We start from the raw sequence: 18,004 nt of genomic DNA, 5'->3' as shown, positions 1-18,004 counted from the left end.
TTTCTTCAGGAGCTATTTCTGCTAGCGGAGCAAAACTAAACAGAACATTTGGCCATATTGTGTCTGAAATGTCAGTTACTACTACACTATACAGTTACTATGTCAGTTACAATATTAATTTCTTGTTTACAGAACTGTTGTATGAAAGTAATATTGCAGCTGGGATTAGCTACAGCACTCAGCCTGCGGTCTCGTACCTACAGCCGAATCACAGCCATGTTGATATTCAGTAAAACTGCACTCTAGTGAGTGCGATGTTGTTTATTTACTGCTCACTGATTTAGAAAGGATCCCGAACTAGCAGCAGCTATTTTCACGGCACTTTACACTCCTTCAGGAACTGATCAAGGACTAAAAACAAACTGCTTCTAAAAGAGATGAGTATCTGACGTTTTTATATACTCAAACTAAAGGAACAAATTCATTAAATTCAGAAAAGCATGATTTAAAGAGTCAAAGAAACAGAAAGACATACGGAAATTCAATAAATTATCTATTCATTTATAATTTCTCAATTAAAAATTTCTCCTAAAAATCATAGGGCTCTTCATTCTGCAGCTTTCAGTCTTCTTTCCTCTTTGCTCTTCTCCTCCTCAGGACAACCGTAAGAAAGAACCGTGACCAGATGAGTTGTTCTGATGAGCACGCTTCTCTGATAAATCATGAACATACAGCTGGATATTATTCTTCTTGATCATTTATTAGATTTTATCAGTCTTATTATTCTATAGATTTGATTATTCACTAAGAAGTAACATTATAATAAGTATGTAATATTTCTCAATAAAAATCCTGTTAAGTTGTCTGACAGAGTCTGAGTCAGAAGTCAGTAATAAGTGTAAAGTTAGTTAAAGGCCAGGGGAAACAGGAGTTAACTTACCTGCAGCGTCTTCAAGCTACAGCAGAGTAATAAACTGTTTGCAAGCAAAGCCGCTGAAACTAAACACCACCTACCTCATGACAAATAAAATAAAACCCAACCACTGTTTAGTAAATATCTGCTAGCTCACTAACTATTAATTAACCGCAAATGCTAGCTTCATAAATAGAGGCAGTGTTAGCTCGCTAATTTTAGCAATGGCCCGACTTCTGACAAACTACAAACCATCACAAATAACTCTTACATATTATATCTGTTGGAGTGACAGCAGGTTCTGCCATGTTTGTCACAATTTTCTGAACTCCAGCCTGGTGCACTGATTTATGGGATTTGCCTTGTCTGAGAAGGAGACATGCATTGATGCCTTCTGACTGAGACGGTCCTTTTCTCAGGAGCACACAGATGCTGCACCAAGAATGCTGCCCACGTAGGATGCTGTCCTCTGATTGGAACGCATTTCCGGATGTGAATTTAAACCTCCTCAGTCTACATCCCCACACAGATCATTGCCTTTGTTTTATCCTGTGTAAATTTCTCTGTGTGCTGATTTCTTCTGTGTATGACTCTCTGCCTCTTGTTGACCTTGTTTGTGCTTTGCCCTTTGTGTTTGATTGTTTCATTTGTATATATCTTGTACATAACACACACAAATAACCAGCACTTGTAAAAAGCACATTGTAAACCATGGTTAATAGGAATTTGCACTGTTTATGTTTAATCCGTTTTCTCTTGGTTTTGGGTTAGCTAGGGAGCGAGGGACGGAAGTGTATTTTTGTTTCTTTCTTTTGGATTAGGTTAGTTAGTTCACTTTGTGTGTAGTTAGTGGGAGTTTTGTATATTATTTGACCTGGCCGGCTTCTGAAGCTTTGGCCACCTTGAAAATAAAAAAGAGTGAGAATAAAATACAAAGCAAACACTTTATATGCTAATGTGTGCTGACAACATTTAAAAACACGCACAGTGAAAGAATTAAAACATTGTGAGCACAAAACGATCTGTTTTGTCTTCAGTGAAGAGGTAAAAAGCAGCCACAGCTAGATCATTAACTCTGCTTGGAGAAGAGAGAGAACGCTATAAATCAGGGCTAAAATCACAGCAATTTTAATTTCCTGAAGAGTATTCAATTTTATAGTATTAATTTTTTAAAGGTAAAAAAAACATTATAGAAATATGGGAGAAATCACACTGATAAAGCAAGATACTTGTTTATGGTGGATTTACTTTTATCTTCTATTCAGTATATAAATCATATAATACAAAAGGTATGAGAAAAGAGGCCACAAGAGCCTCAGCGACTGTCACATGAAAAAAGGATGAATGACTCGGACCAGAAGACCCAGCTGAGTGGAGAATTAATCATTTCTGTTTCTCATAATTTGTCCTTGGCTGCATTATCATTTTTTCCCTTAGTCGGACTATGATAAAAGTTTGCGTAATTAGACAGAATTTGGTGGTTGAAACTTTAAAGAGATAGTTCACCCAAAAATGAACATTCTGTCATCAACTACATCAATTACAGCATCCCTCTCTCTCTGCTGTAAACAGTGCGGCGCTTCCGGGTCCGGTTGTATCGCGAGAACGTCCGCTCTCACGTCCACACTACACGCAGGCATCATGAGTCTCTTGTGAACGTGCGTCAGAGATCTGTGCGAAAGTGAAGATATTTTGTGAATAAAGACTTAATTTTAGTTTTTTGCTCACACAAAGCATTTGTATTGCTTTATAAGGAAGTGGTAGCTCAGTGGTTAAGACATTGGACTTCTGATCGGAAGGTTGAGAGTTCAAATCCCAGCACCACCAAGCTGCCACTGCTGGGCCCTTGAGCAAGGCCCTCAACTGCTCAGTTGTATAAATGAGATAACTGTAAGTTGCTCTGGATAAGGGCATCTGCCAAATGCCGTAAATGTAAATGTCATAAAATTGGGATTAAACCTCCAGAGTCCCATGGATTACTGTTACGATGCCTTTATGAACTTTTTGGGGCTTGAAAGTTTTGGTTACATGGGCTGTCAGTGGAGGGACAGAAACCTCCCAGGTTGCATTAAAAATATCTTCATTTGTGTTCCAAAGATGAATAAAAGACTTATGGGTTTGGAGCCACATGAGGGGGAGTAACTGATGACAGAAGTTTCATTTTTGGGTGAACTTTCCCTTTAACATTTTAATTTAATTCTGCTCAAATGAAGGAAGTGACTTGAGTAACGATTCAAAGATCCAGGGCAGTAAAATGATGTCTTGTGAGGGGAGCAGGCTCAGTGTCCCTGCTTTAAATCCGAACAACACTTCACTTCAAAATAAGAGTCTTACGCTCGGACAACAGGGAACTGCATTTTCAAGGCAGCTGATCACAAACAAAATGAAGCAAATAACAGACATCACTTTTCCATTCTGAATGGCGTAAAGAAAAGAACATGGGACATTGGAGAAACGTGCTCATGCTTCCGTGTGTGTCGCAGAAGTGTGCAGTGTGAGGAAGTGTGAAACTCAGTGGAGTGTCTGGCTGCACACAACTGACTGTGTGAGAGAGAAATGATGTGATTGGAGGATTTATTTCTCCTGTACTCTTCACTCGGCTCTATTTCTCTCTCTGTTCAGTGTGTGTGTGTTCAGTGTGTGTGTGTGTTCAGAGACAAGTGCCTTCATCTGAGCTGCTGAGTTACTGCTACTGAGTTCATCCTACACTTCAGGATGAAATTATTTCTCCTCTTTTTCACACTGATGTGTGTGAAGGACACTGAAGCACAGAGTAAGTCACATACAGTTTATTTATAGGAGTTTATTTATGTGCTGGAAAGATTTTTTTTTTTCAGTGATAATTAAATCAGTATTATAAAGTGGTAATGTTGGTATTTTGGTTTAGAGCTGGATTTAAATCAGACATCGCTTCAGGTCATTAAAAAAAGTTATTGGTTTTATAGATTATAATTACATTTAATCTGACTGTAATAACCTGCTGTTACAGTTTGAACATGTTGCTGTGTGTGTGTGTGTGAACTTCTCCAGTTAAACTCCACCATGTGCAAATGGCCGCATGCTCAGACTCGGATAAGGAGTTTATGTTAGGGGCCGATGAAGAGGAGACGTTTTATGCAGATTTTGTGAAGAAGCAGATGGTGAATGTGCTGCCTCCGTTCGCTGATCCGGGTGAGTTACCCGGAGGATACGAGACCGCCAAGACTCAGATCGGCGTCTGCCAAGCAAACTTAAAGGTGTTTATAAAAGACTTTAAAGACCAGCCCGTGGCACAGGGTGAGTAACTCAGTGTATAAAATGTAAAAAAAATTTACATCTCAGGCTAAAAAAAAAACATTTTCCAGCATGAAGATGTTAGATTTGTTTTAGATTTTAAGTTACTGAGCATTACGCTGTCAGTAAGCTATAATAAAAACTGCAGCCTGTAAACCTGTATTTATTATATCCTACTGCAAATCACTGTAATCTCTCAGTTCACACTACACAACTGTTCTATTACTAGTATTAGTAGTATCTAGTATTTTCATTTTGTTTATTATTCTGCTAAAACATCCCAGAATGCATCACATCACAGCAGTTGTTTGCTTTGCCCCGAAACATGAATTATTTATTAAATTAGATTTATATTGCAGAAATGAGCAAAGAATTTAAGCTCATTTTAAACAGAGAGTAACAGTTGAAGTGTTGTTTATAAATCTGAATAAATTATTTTACCATTGCTTTTATTTATATTACCACACACACACACATACACACACACACGTGCAACAGATGTCCCATGTATGCATTATAGTGCTAAAAGTAGATGATTTTATTAGTGGCTTGCTAGATGATGAGATGGTCTGAGGCAGTAGCACATTACTAAGTGGTGAACACAACCAGAGGGTTGATTTGTAAATAGTCATAGTGCATGGGCCTCCTCTGGCATTCGATTATAATCTTTGAATGAATGTTGAGTGAAGCATAATTCATTACAGCACCTTAATTACATTACATTGTAATAAAGCTGCTGTCCTCAAGATTCTTGTTTAAATGCACAGCTTAGATCCCAGAGCTATTGGTTATTAGAAGGCACAGACAGCCAGGAGAAATAAAAAACACACCACAGTCTCAGTGTGATAATAGTGCACATATGTACTTTATTGTCAGGAGTGGGACTCGAACTCTGGGGTGAGAAACTGATGCTTTACCCTTGCGCCACACGGGCTCGGGGGCTAGGGGGAGCACTAGCAAAGTGGTGGACCCAAATGCAGAAAACCAGAGCACAGTTCAGGGTGAAAAGTTAGAAGCTTTATTTAAAAAGGCAATCTTCAAAATGCCAGATAGAGCCAGAGGAGAGTTCCAAAAAATCCAAAAGTAAATCCAAGCAGGTTTAATGGGAAACAAAAACACAAAATACCAAAGGAACAAAAATCTCAAGAGTCCAAAAATCCATTAGTCATAGCAAGGTCAAAACTGGATAACAAACAAAAATACAAAAGTCTCAAGAATATCAAAAAACCAGAGTAATTCCAGAAGGTTGAGTTGGCAAAAAACAAAACAAGATACCATACCCAAAAACAGGCAGCTTGTAGATAAATCCAAAACAGAAAATGACTAGGGCTTGGTCATCGCTAGAGAAACACTGAGCAAAGAACTGAGGAACAGGGCAACATAAATACACACACGGGAACCCAGGCACATGTGAAAACAATCAACTTAATTACAGACACCAAAAAAAAGGAACTAACAAAAACACTCAAGGGGGACCTCTAGTGGTCAGGACAACCATAATACTGACACTTTATATTACTGTCCAGATGCCCCACAAAGCTCCATCTATCCTAGTGATGATATACAGCTGGGAGCCCAGAACACACTCATCTGCCACTTCACACGATTCTTCCCTCCACCTGTCCGTGTGCGCTGGACCAAAAACAACATGGATGTGACGGACAAATCCACACTCAGCCAGTACTACCTGAATAAGGACAACACCTACAACCAGTTCTCCCACCTGCCCTTCACTCCACAGGAAGGAGACGTTTACACCTGCACGGTGGAGCACAAGGCCCTGCAGATACCCGACACCAAGACATGGGGTGAGACAGAGTGTTTAACTACCACTTCAGTCTTTTATTAGTACAGAAATAACCCTGCATGTGTGTGTGTGTGTGTGTGTGTGTGTGTAGAGGTGGATGTGGAGCTTCCCAGTGTGGGTCCGGCTGTGTTTTGTGGAGTGGGTCTGGCTGTAGGACTGCTCGGAGTCGCTACTGGAACTTTCTTCCTCGTTAAAGGAAACCAGTGCAACTGAAGCTTCAGGTAACAGCTATTAATAAACATTACATTTATAATATTTAATACGCTGTATATCTCTGACACACACCTGTTTCTGTGTTTCAGCCAGAAGTAAAGAGATCACAGAAGGTTTAGATTCCTACCAAGAAGTCTCATTTTGATTTTTTTCACCAAAGAAACTGTACATCCACTAGAGTTTAATTCATCTGTTAAAGCATTTAAGGTTTTTTTATATATAAAGTTTTTAATCTGTTCCACTGTACACCTGTGTGTTAGATTTCTAAACTCACTGCACAAATCTGTAAGTCTTTCTTTTCCAATGTATATAATGTCTAATTAATGTTAGAAGAGAGAATGCACATGAAAAGGAATGAGTGCTTGCAAAGAATAAAAGAAATAAACTTTATTCACATGAATGATCACATGATTTGTGCTTCCACACAGATGCTACATGCAGTAGCTAGTTGCATCAGTAGAGCATAATCTCTGTATTAGCCTAGTTTGAACATAAATAGCCACAACCCTTACAGAAAATCACAGACACTTGACATGTAATACGTTTTTCAGATGTGATCATGTGAATGTGATCACAAGAGAAAAGCATAAGGTCCATTTCACCTTGTTTTGCTCTTAAATTGCACGTGACAAAGTGAAAAAAGTATGATCACATTTAAAAAAAGAAAATTGAAACTGCTTCCCCTAGAAGTGAAAAAATCAACATGTGAAAATAAACAAATGAAAACAGAAACACATGCACTACACGTAAAAAAAAAAAAAAAAAGTGCAAATCATAAAGTGTCTAAAAAACCTTGTCTAAATTTTCCCTGTGATTCTTCACATGTGATGTGACTTGTGTACTGGTAGGTTAAAGTTTATGGATAACTAAAAAATAAATGGTGGCACCAGCTTCCCTGTGTCTCGATCGTGGATGTAGTAATTCCTCATGTCAGATGATGTTTCTACACAGTGCATAATGTTTCAATAAGTCTGTGCTCATGATAGCCTCAGATTCCTGTTCTTGGCTGACAGGAGTGGAACCTGATGTGGTCTTCTGCTGTTGTTGCTCATCCACCTCAGGGTTTGATGTGTTGTGCATGCTCAGATGCTTTTCTGCTCACCACAGTTGTAAAGAGTGATTATTTGAGTTACTATAGACTTCCTGGCAGCTCGAACCAGTTTGGCCATTTTCCTCTGATCTCTCTCATCAACAAGGCATTTCCACACACAGAACTGTCGCTCACTCAATGGTTTTTGTTTTTCACACCATTCTGTTTAAACTCTAGAGACTGTTGTGTGTGAATTTCCAGCAGATCAGCAGCTTCTGAAAAACTCAAACCAGCTCATCTGGCATCAACAACCATGCCATGGTTAAAGTCACAGAGATCACACTTTTTCCTCATTCTGATGTTTGATGTGAACATTAACTGAAGCTCTTGACTTGTATCTGCATGATTTTATGCATTGTGCTGCTGCCACATGATTGGCTGATTAGATAACTGCATGAACGCTCAGGTGTACCTATTAAAGTGGACAGTGAGTGTATATTCTATGTATTCGGTCAGGTCTCGCCAACTTAGTTTTCATTGATTGATCTCTGATTTATGACTGAGTAGAAGTTTTGCATATGAGAAAATTACATTTCATACGTAGCACTTTTGTACAAACAAGCGTTCTGTCTCTCAGTGCCTTTTCTTTTCCCTGCTTGTCTTGTTTGTAAATTACTCAACGCATCCTGAAGCAGAATTAACTTATATTTAAATCAGCACATTTTTTTGCAACATTCTATAATGTTAAAGTTCAAACTCTGCTGCACTAGAGCTGAAATCTGGTCCACAGGATTTTACTGTAAATATGATAACAGGGCCAGTTGTACTGGAGGCGACATGTAAGCAGGACTCCATGTTAGATTCTTCTTCATGCTAATATTTCAACTGGTTTATTTAAAAATGTGTAGCAAAGATGTTTGTGTTAGCATGCACATCTGGAGAGTGAGACATTTATATGCATATTTATATGGGATTTCTTATAAATGCAGAAAGAAACTGTTTATTTAAAAATGTCACGTTAATAAAAGGAAAGGCAAAACCGTCAAGTGAGTCTTTTCACTTACTTTGATCGCTACACTGGTGTCACAAGTGAACGGATCCAGTTGGTCTACGGGATTGCTGACATTGTCGTCCCTGCAGCACGAGGCAGAAGCAGGCTCGAGAAAAGGGTAAATCCGAGCCGGACACCAGCCGAGTGTTTCGGGAGGCCCTGGGCGCTTCGGCGTGGGTTTCCGATCGATTTGCAGCAGATGAAGGCTGTCTGGAGCTACACAGGGCTCGTGTGAAGGAGGCTATGAGGAGGACGGCTGCAGACGCCGGGCTTTCGCTGCAGGATCCGAGTGTCACCGAGAACCGCCGAAGTTTCGCGGGGACAACCAACAAACATGGCGGCGCCCACGGAACCGCGCTGTCTTCGGATGCGAACGGACATAGCGACGCGCACGGAACCGCGCTGTCTTCGGATGTAAACAAATATGGCGGCGCCCATGGAGCCGCGCTGCCGAGGTGACTGTTAAAACGCCCAAATTCTCAGGTAAAGTTGATTGGGAAGCTTTTCATGCACAGTTTGAACTGTTAGCTCGTGCTGGGAACTGGTCGGAGGACCGCAAAGCTCTTGAATTGGCTATGTGCCTTACAGTTGATGCTCTGAACTGTTTGTTACTGCTTAGCCCTGAAGATAGACATGATTATAAGGCACTTGTCGGGGCACTGAGACGACGTTTTGGTCAATTTGAACAGCCAGGGCTCCTGCGTTCTGAGCTGAGTAATAGACACAGGCAGCCAGGAGAGCAGCTGAGAGCCCTGGCAAATGACATTGAACATTTGACTCGGCGGGCATATGCCCACATGCCACCATCTGTTCAAGGGGAGCTTGCGAGAGATCAATTCATCCAGGCCCTTACTCCTGTGGAGCTTCGAAGGCAGACACAGCTTGCCCAGCGTACAGCGCCCCTGCAACCTGACCAGCGACTTCGTGCTCGACCAAGGGTTTGTTGGGGTTGCGGGCAGGTTGGACATTTAGTTCGACAGTGCGGGAAACAGGGAAGCAGGATGGGGTCCGCATGATTGGGGATGTGCGGACCCGCAATGCTCATCCCCACCATGAGTCATTGTCTGCAGAAGTCTCAAGAGATGGACTAAGGGAAGACGATCTTGGACTGTTGGGGGAGGGAGATTGGGGGCCAAACGAGTCTGTGGTTGTGGTGGGACAAACATGTGTTAGTGATTTTTGTCATGTACCTATTTTGGTGGAGGGGGATCCGTGTTTAGCATTGGTGGATACGGGATCGACTGTCACAGTGATAAGACCAGATGTAGTTCCAGCGAATGCCAAGTTGGAGCCCACCACTGTCCGACTACGCACAGTGACTGGTGAACTAGCGCCAATGAAGGGTAAAGGAGAGGTGGGGCTGACTCTAGGTGGAAAGACATTGCGCCATTCGGTGTGGGTGGCTACAGTCCAGGACTCCTGTATTCTTGGTCTGGACTTGCTTAAAAGTGCAGGTTGCCAGTTAGACTTAAGGGATGGCCTGCTCCGTTTTGAAGGGGGTCCTGCGGTTGTCATGTCCACTGAAAATAATGCTGATCTGTCTTTTACAGGTCTGTTAGTTGCAGCAGCTGCTCCTGGGGACTCTATGTTGGAGCGCCACACATTGCATTTGCAATCCTGCCCAAGCGCTGACGCCAAGCCACCTCAGGTAGATGATTCTCCCACTCCCTTAACCCACACCCCAACTGACCTTTGCCCGTGGGTGGCCACACAGCCCTATTCAGAGCCAGTCTCGAGTCTCCCTGGGAGGTATGGACAGGAGAGTGGTGCTTTGTTTCCACCTCTTGGAGAGAGGGAAGGGTTGGGGGCTTTGAGGGAGATGTGGCTGAAGAATCAGGAGGGCTTGGATGAGAGTCAGCAAGAGCAGTTTTGGGATTTGTTGGTTGATTTCCAACATTGTTTCGTATTTGGGGATGGGGAACACATCTGGTGCAGCACGAAATTGAGACAGGAGATGCCATGCCCATTAGGTTGTGGCCTCGGAGGCTCCCTTTTGCCCGCCAGGACGCTGCTGATAAGGCCTTGTTGGACATGCAGCGAGCGGGTATTATTGAGCCGTCTGAGAGTGCATGGGCCGCACCCGTGGTCATGGTGCCTAAGAAGGGGGGGTCAGTGGAGATTTTGTGTTGACTATAGGCGCCTTAATGAGGTCACCAGGAAGGACTCATATCCCATCCCTCGGGTGGATGAGTCACTGGACCTCGTAGCTGGGTCATCATGGTTCACTTCCCTGGACCTGCGCACTGGCTATTGGCAGGTGCCACTTGCTCCCGATGCCAGAACAAAAACCGCTTTTGTACAAGTAGGGGGTTATGGCAGTTCAGGGTGCTCTGCTTCGGCCTCTGCAATGCGCCAGCTACCTTTGCTAGGTTAATGTACAGGGTGTTATCAGGTATTCCACGGTCAGAGTGTCTGGTGTACCTGGATGACATCCTGGAGGCCTCTCAGCCGTGTGCTGGGTTGCGTGAGCGAGTCTGGCTTGAAGCTGCACCCAGAGAAATGTAATTTTTTTAGGAGGGAGGTGACGTTCTTGGGGCACAAGCTCGGGGGGCAGGGGATTGGCACAATGGAAGAGAAGGTGCAGGCAGTGAGCGAGTGGCCCACTCCTACAACTTTGCAGCAGCTCAAAAGTTTTTTAGGGTTAGCCTCATATTACCGGAGGTTTGTGCAGGGTTTTTCTACCATCGCAGACCTGCTTTTCAACCTGCTGAAGAAGGACAAATCCTTCACGTGGACTGAGGAGTGTCAAAACTCTTTTGCTGCCCTGAAACAGGCTCTGGTCACAGCCCCTATATTGGCTCCCCCTCATCCGGCTCTTCCCTTCATTCTGGAAACAGACGCCAGCAGTGTGGGTATGGGAGCTGTTCTCTCTCAGGTGGGAACTGGGGGAGAAAGGGTCGTGGCCTACTACAGCAAAGCGTTCAACAAATCCGAACGCAGATACTGTGTCACCAGAACGGAACTTGCTGCTGTGCTTTTTGCAGTTCGACACTTTAAGTATTACCTGTGCGGGCTACCTTTCACTGTACGCACTGATCATTCAGCTCTCCAGTGGCTAATGTCATTCAAAGAGCCGGAGGGCCAGTTGGCACGCTGGATTGAGGAACTTCAGACGTACAACATGAACGTAGTACACCGTGCAGGGTCAGAGCGTCTACGTTTGCGTGCCCTTTCTCGTCGGCCTTGCTCAGCCGACGGGTGTCGGTACTGTGACAAGAGGGAGACCAGGGACAGAGAGCTGGAGAACCCGGATGCCAGTGGTGCTTCCTTGGGTTGTAAGCATGGCGATACACCAGTGTGTTTGGCGGTTGAGACAGTGGGTATAGAGGACTGGAGGCAGCTGCAAGAGGAAGATGCAGACCTGCAGCCAGTAATCCAGTGGGTCCAAGCTCAGCAGTGACCTCCGTGGGAGGAAGTGGCCATTGTCTCACTGTCCATAAAAAACTTATGGGCCAAATTTAAGGACCTGCGCTTGCGAGATGGGGTGTTGCAGAGGGAGTGGAAGGACCCCGCCACTGGGGAGGGGAGGTGGCAGGTGGTGGTGCCCCGGACGCTGCGTGAGGGGGTTATCAGGGCTGCCCATGGAACAGTGGGTTCTGGTCACATTGGGGTTTCGAAAACACTCAAACGTGTCAGACAGAGTTTTTATTGGGGGCTCGTGAGAAGAGATGTGGAGGATTTTTGTCGGCGGTGTGATGATTGCACTGCCCGCAAGGGGCCACCTGGCCGGTCCCTTGCTCCCCTTCAGCAGTTCCCCGTAGGGGGCCCAATGGAGAGGGTGGGGGTGGACATATTAGGTCCTTTTCCACGTTCAGTGAGGGGTAACAGGTTTGTGCTGATGGCTATGGATTATTTCACTAAATGGCCAGAAGCTTATGCACTGCCTGACCAAGAAGCCGAGACAGTGGTAGATGCATTGGTAGATGGCATGTTCTGCAGGTTCGGGGTTGCAGAATCCATACACAGTGACCAAGGCCGGAACTTCAAGTCACGTGTCTTCTCAGTAATGTGCGACAAATTGGGGATCCACAAAACAAGAACCACCCCTTTGCACCCCCAAAGCGATGGCCTCGTAGAGAGGTTTAATAGGACCCTCGCAGAACAGCTAGCCATTGTGACTGCTAAGCATCAACGAGATTGGGACAGGCACTTGCCATTTATTCTAATGGCATGCCGATCTGCTGTGCAGGACTCAACCTCTTGTACCCCCGCCCTTTTGATGTTGGGGCGAGAGATTAGAACACCAGGAGAAATGGCTTTCAGGAGGCCACCTGATGCACCTGCTGTGCCCCCGGGCCCTGAGTATGCTAGGAAGCTTCAGGACACATTGGAAGTCGCTCATAATTTTGCACAAAATTATGACCTGAAAACAAAAGGGCGACATTTCGTAGCGGGGGAGTTGGTGTGGGTGTACAGCCCTTAGAGAAAGAAGGGGAGGTGCCCTAAGCTAGACTCCCAGTGGATCGGGCCATGCAGTGTACTAGAAAGAATTGGAGAAGTTGTTTACCGGGTTCAGTTGCCTCCAAGGGGTAGGAAGGTGGCCGTGCATCGGGATAGATTGGCACCTTACAGAGGAGGTGCCGTTGCAGCCCTGGCACCGGCCTCCTCTATGGTTATACCTACCCCAGAGGGCGAGGCAGGATTGCAGCCGAGCACTGCCAGTCCTCTGGCGGTATCCCCTGCAGCCACACTGGTTCTTCAGGTGCAACCTTTGCATTCGGATAGCCTTGTTACAGTAACACAGGAGGGGCAGCCGCGGCCTCGGAGAGTTAGGAGGCTGCCGGGACGGTTCCGGGACTTTGTTCGTTCCCTCGGGGTCGAGGAACTTTGTGAAGGGAGGGCAGTGTAGCAAGTCTGAGAAGTGTGTTATGTTCTGTCAGGTGTGATTTAAGCCACGTATGGTCTGTTCATGTGTTATGTGTTCTTTTTGAATAGGGGCTTTTAGGGGTGGGTGTTCTTCTGAAGAACGAGTCTGCGCACTCGGGGGGAGGGAGAGTTTTTTTGGGGAAAAAGTTGTGAAGAAGAAAAAAAAGAAAAGAAGTGTTTTTTTCAGTCTTTGAGTCGGAGCCCAAGCTTGGGTTTTTCACGAGCGCTCACGTTAATAAAAGGAAAGGCAAAACTGTCAAGTGAGTCTTTTCACTTACTTTGATCGCTACAATATTAACAAAATACTAAATTAACACACCTGGAGAAACGAAGAAGAAAAAAAATTTTTATATGTATTTATAATGCTGCTCTAACACCAGAAGTGGAGAAAAAAGGCAACATAAATTCAAATATACTCAACAAAAACACGTTATAATGCAAAACTCTGCCTAATAAATGTAACTGTTTTTTTTTTTTTTTTCATTATTATACACGTCGTGTATAAGCAGAGAGGAGAGTAGCTGCTGTGAAAACATAATGTTTGATGGTTGTTATGCAGGAACTCGTATAATAAAAATTAGCAAGAACATGAAGGAAATACCAGAAATGTAAAAAATGTAGAAACTATGTAGAGGCTGAACTATTTATAATACCTACTGCACCTCCTGTACATAAGTCATCCATTCCCCTGTACATATCACCCTCATAGCTATATATCCTTATTTGTAATTTATTGTAAATATGCCACTTATGCACTTCTGGTTAGATGCTAACTGCATTTCATTGGCTTAGTACATGTACTTTGAACAATGACAATAAAGTTGAATCTAATCTAATCTAATCTAAACTCATAATTTCTGAATATAAACATGTATCCTAAGGTAGCTAATAAACATTTTTATTGTCATTTCAGTGCAGTTTACACTCATGAGACATGTTGTATTATTGTTACTGATCAGTGTTAACAAAAATTTAAGAATAAAAAATAAGTTTTAAACAGTGAACTCACTGAAACCCGACAGCTGAACAGTATTGGTTTGAATTCTGCCTGGTAACATGTGACTGTGTGTGTGTGTGGTGCAGGATTGGTGTGTGTGTGTGTGTGTGTGTGTGTGTAGAGTAGAGTAGAGTAGAGCTGTTACACTCACTCTTTGCTCAGTGAGAGATCAGACTCAGAGGAACAGAGATGTCCAAGCTGCTGAAGATTCTCCTCTTCCTCCTGCCTGCAGTCCTGCACACAGCCAGTGAGTCTTTTATTACCTGCTGCTGGTTTAGTTAGTTTGGTTTCTTAAAAAAATAAAACAAAAATAAAATAATGTACAACTCTGTTGTGTTTAAAAAAGAAAACAAACAAACGAAAAGAAACGTGTTTAGAAGGTTACTGTTTTTGTCAGAAGAATATTACAGAACCGGAGATTTCTTTATTTGTTTGTTTGTTTTGGTTAAAGGCAGGTTAAAGCGCAGAATTAGTGTTTAAAATAAAACATTAAAGAATCTATTAAAGATAAAGCTGTATGTGTCTGTGTTTCAGCAGGGATTAAACACCTGTGCTGTTCTTCTCTCAGATGGACATTCACTGGCACAGCCATTTTGGTGCTACTGGAGCAAAGCTGATCTGAGTGACATGGAGCTCATAGTGCCTGCAATCTTCAATAAGATTAACTACGCTGAGTATAACAGCACTCTGGGGAAGTTTGTGGGATACACTGAGTTAGGCATCTACAACGCAGAGAGATTTAACAATGACCCTACACAGCTGGCAGGACTAAAAGACTCAGTGGAAACTGTCTGTAAGCCTAATGCTGGGATTTACTACAGCGCCATCCTGAGTAAAACAGGTGAGATCACTCACTAAACTAAAACCCTTTATTAGCTAATATTCCAGTATTTCCTCATTCTGCAACACAGTAATCTTTATTTTACAGGAGTTTAGTTACATATTAATATACATATATAATACACACCGAGCTGCTCTTCTGTAGCTTATTAGCTATACCTAATTAAACTGATTACCTATTAGATACCTTATTATTATTATTATTATTATTATTATTATTATTAGTTTATAATGAATGACTGTAAGTTTTAAGTAAATGTTGTTGTGGGTTTAATTGTGCAGTTGAGCCCCAGGTTAAAGTGAAGTTGGTAAAGAAGTCAGATGGCACTCACCCGGCCAGACTGATGTGCAGCGCTTACAGATTTTACCCTCCACAAATCACGGTGACCTGGATGAGGAACGGTATAAAGGTCGAGGGTGACGTGACGTCCACTGAGGAGATGGCTGATGGAGATTGGTACTATCAGATCCACTCACATCTGGAGTACATGCCTGAATCTGGAGAGCAGATCTCCTGTGTGGTGCAACACGCCAGCTTCCAAAAACCCATGGAATATAAGTGGGGTGAGTCTGATCACTACAGTCAGATCTAAATGTCTGAGTCCATGAACTGAGCTTACGTCATTAAATCTGAATACAAAACTGAGAAATCCTGTTTCTCTCAGATGAAAACTAACTGCTTTCATCTTTCATCAAATAAAACCTCATGCTAATTCAACTAGCTTTCAGTCACCAACAATAAACAACAAGTTAAAAAAATATAATCAAATAAAATAATTAGGTTTTTTCTTCATAACAGAAAATAAAAGCAGTTCTCAATACTGTTGGTCCATACTGTATAAAATGCTGTTGTTATTCCATAACCTCTAGTGCAGCTATTAAAAATGCTGATTTGGTTGTGTAATATATGTAAAAACTCCTTTATGTCTCAGATCCCTCCATGTCTGAACCTGATAAGAGTAAGATTGCTATAGGGGCTTCGGGGCTGGTGTTGGGGATCGTGCTTTCAGCTGCTGGATTCATCTACTACAAGAAGAAAGCCTCAGGTCAGTGACTTAACCAGAATGAATACAGAAAATCTAAACATTCTCATTAAAATTAAATGTTATTAATAATTAATAATAAAACTCGCTACCTGATATTCATCCATCTGCTTTATTTCTGCTTTCTGTTCACAGGACGGATCCTGGTCCCGACATAAACTCAGGTAAAGCTTGAATTTGACACGTTGGTTTGCATTTCCCGTATTGGAGAGAGTTTATTTACCCATAATGCTCACTGTTTGGCTACAGTTATGCTAAAATGTTATCATTTTTATGCTCACACACGTGATCTTAATTTCTACAGGTCTTTGAGCAGAGAAACACTGGAGTGTTTGCTGAAGTGGCTTTATCTGTTAAACATCTGCTTTATTCCTAACAGTTAGCACTTACTGAGAAATGAGACATTAATATGTGCATCTGCATCTGAATTATCCTTTACCTTCATGTAAGACCAGCTTTATGTAGGATTTTGATGAAACTGATGTTGAATAGCTTAATTATAGGCTTTATAATAGTTCTTGAGTAGAAATCTGACAAACTGAGCTTAGATACTACATCCAGCTTTCAAAAAATGTACAAATGAAGGGCTTATAAAGCATCTGAAAGTTGTTAAAGAATGAATTATTTTCATTATTAAATCATTAGCGCTCCCTACAGTCTGCTTTAACCTGGATCACTTTCTCAGTTTTAATGATGCTGTTTATCATTTCATACTAACTATCTGTAAATTTCTGTTTTTTTATCATCAGTCACTAAAATTTAATTTTAATTGTAAGAACTGGATTTATTTTTGATTCTGTATGTATGCTGACTCTTAATAAACTTTTGGTTGTAAAAGAAATTGATGTAAAAATAGACATAAAATCTTTATATAAATATAATTAGACAGATTTATAACACTTTGTATCAGTTAGCTAATGAAATAAACACAGTTCTTATTAGTAAACTTTTAATCCTGCTGTATTTCTGAGGAGTAATTACTTTTAGATTATGGATTATGAACTTATTTCAAGCTTAAGTGGAGAATTTGAGTTTGGGGTGGGGAACTTCATTTCCACTGGAAAAAAGAAGCAATGCATAAATAATAATAAAATGATTTTAAAAATGAAAATTTAAGTGTGATGAATAATTTTGACTTTATACGTCGGTGCTTTTATTCAGGAGAGTCAATTAGTTTATTCTAAAATATTTCATTTAGCTTAGACAACATTTTTGACCTACAAAACCAGAAAGTACACACAGTGATTTGATTTACTTTCTCTCTTGTATAACCGTATGTTCATAATTTTGTTAGAAACTTTTAATCAAAGTAATCTATGAGTGAGGAATAATATAAATGAAGCATAGAAGTGAACAGCTGAGGGTTAAGTGTCATATTTACAGGCCCAACTGTGACGTCCTGAAGAAATCCTCAGCTCCTTACTAAGGTGAAGATCAGACATTGATGTGCTAAAATCAAAAATAAATAACCATGCTAATTTGGTAACAGTGCTCAGTAATCTTTTTTTTTTTTTTTAACAAATCTAATAATGCCTAATAAAGCTCTAATATCATTTTTTCTTAATGCTTAAACTTGACTAAACAATGACCTACTCTATGTTTATTCATTAGCACATTAAAAGTCATTGATTTAATTTATTTGTAATTTGTGATGTCCTTAACTTTCACAAGAATAAGGTGGGATACAAGTATAGCTGTTATTTTATGGACATTTTATGGTCATCCACTTAAAATTGTTATTATTTCATTTTTTCCCTCTACGACTTCTACCCTAATATATCTATGATGTGCAAACAATTAGGATTATTATATTTCTATTTTGTACATTATATATGGCTACAGTACTTTCTGGATTATAATGGGCCTATAACTCATATACATCACATTATATATTTACATACATCTAAATATTTTTCTTTTTTTTTTACTTCTTGTATTCTACACAGTACAGCAGTCGTAATATGTTAAATCACCAGGTACTTAAGTGTTGGAGCTTTATAAAGCATTATTAGAGTGTATAAGTGAAAGAAA

General features: G+C 41.5%; 2 protein-coding genes across 3 annotated transcripts; both read left to right on the top strand.

Moving 5' to 3' along the window:
• Nucleotides 1–3,468: 3,468 nt before the first annotated feature.
• LOC113546093 (H-2 class II histocompatibility antigen, I-E alpha chain-like) lies at nt 3,469–6,546 on the top strand. Its single transcript, XM_053236316.1, has 5 exons — nt 3,469–3,626; nt 3,884–4,129; nt 5,653–5,934; nt 6,025–6,154; nt 6,236–6,546. The coding sequence occupies exons 1-4, from the start codon at nt 3,569–3,571 to the stop codon at nt 6,144–6,146; spliced, it is 708 nt and encodes a 235-aa protein (XP_053092291.1). The 5' UTR covers nt 3,469–3,568; the 3' UTR covers nt 6,147–6,154; nt 6,236–6,546.
• A 2,028-nt stretch (nt 6,547–8,574) lies between these two features.
• Nucleotides 8,575–17,084, top strand: LOC117597806 (HLA class II histocompatibility antigen, DR beta 4 chain). Of its 2 annotated transcripts, XM_053236314.1 has the most exons (7): nt 8,575–8,710; nt 14,177–14,337; nt 14,659–14,931; nt 15,213–15,494; nt 15,863–15,976; nt 16,109–16,137; nt 16,278–17,084. In XM_053236314.1, the coding sequence occupies exons 2-6, from the start codon at nt 14,280–14,282 to the stop codon at nt 16,129–16,131; spliced, it is 750 nt and encodes a 249-aa protein (XP_053092289.1). In that variant the 5' UTR covers nt 8,575–8,710; nt 14,177–14,279; the 3' UTR covers nt 16,132–16,137; nt 16,278–17,084. The 2 variants fall into 2 exon arrangements, with proteins under 2 accessions (XP_053092289.1, XP_053092290.1); XM_053236315.1 differs by lacking the exon at nt 8,575–8,710 and having other exon boundaries at nt 14,244–14,337; nt 14,628–14,931.
• The last annotated feature ends 920 nt before the right edge of the window (nt 17,085–18,004 follow it).

The sequence above is a fragment of the Pangasianodon hypophthalmus genome, chromosome 8, assembly GCF_027358585.1.
Source record: "Pangasianodon hypophthalmus isolate fPanHyp1 chromosome 8, fPanHyp1.pri, whole genome shotgun sequence".
Lineage (NCBI taxonomy): Eukaryota > Metazoa > Chordata > Actinopteri > Siluriformes > Pangasiidae > Pangasianodon > Pangasianodon hypophthalmus.
This window is presented reverse-complemented; position numbering and strand designations above follow the sequence as displayed.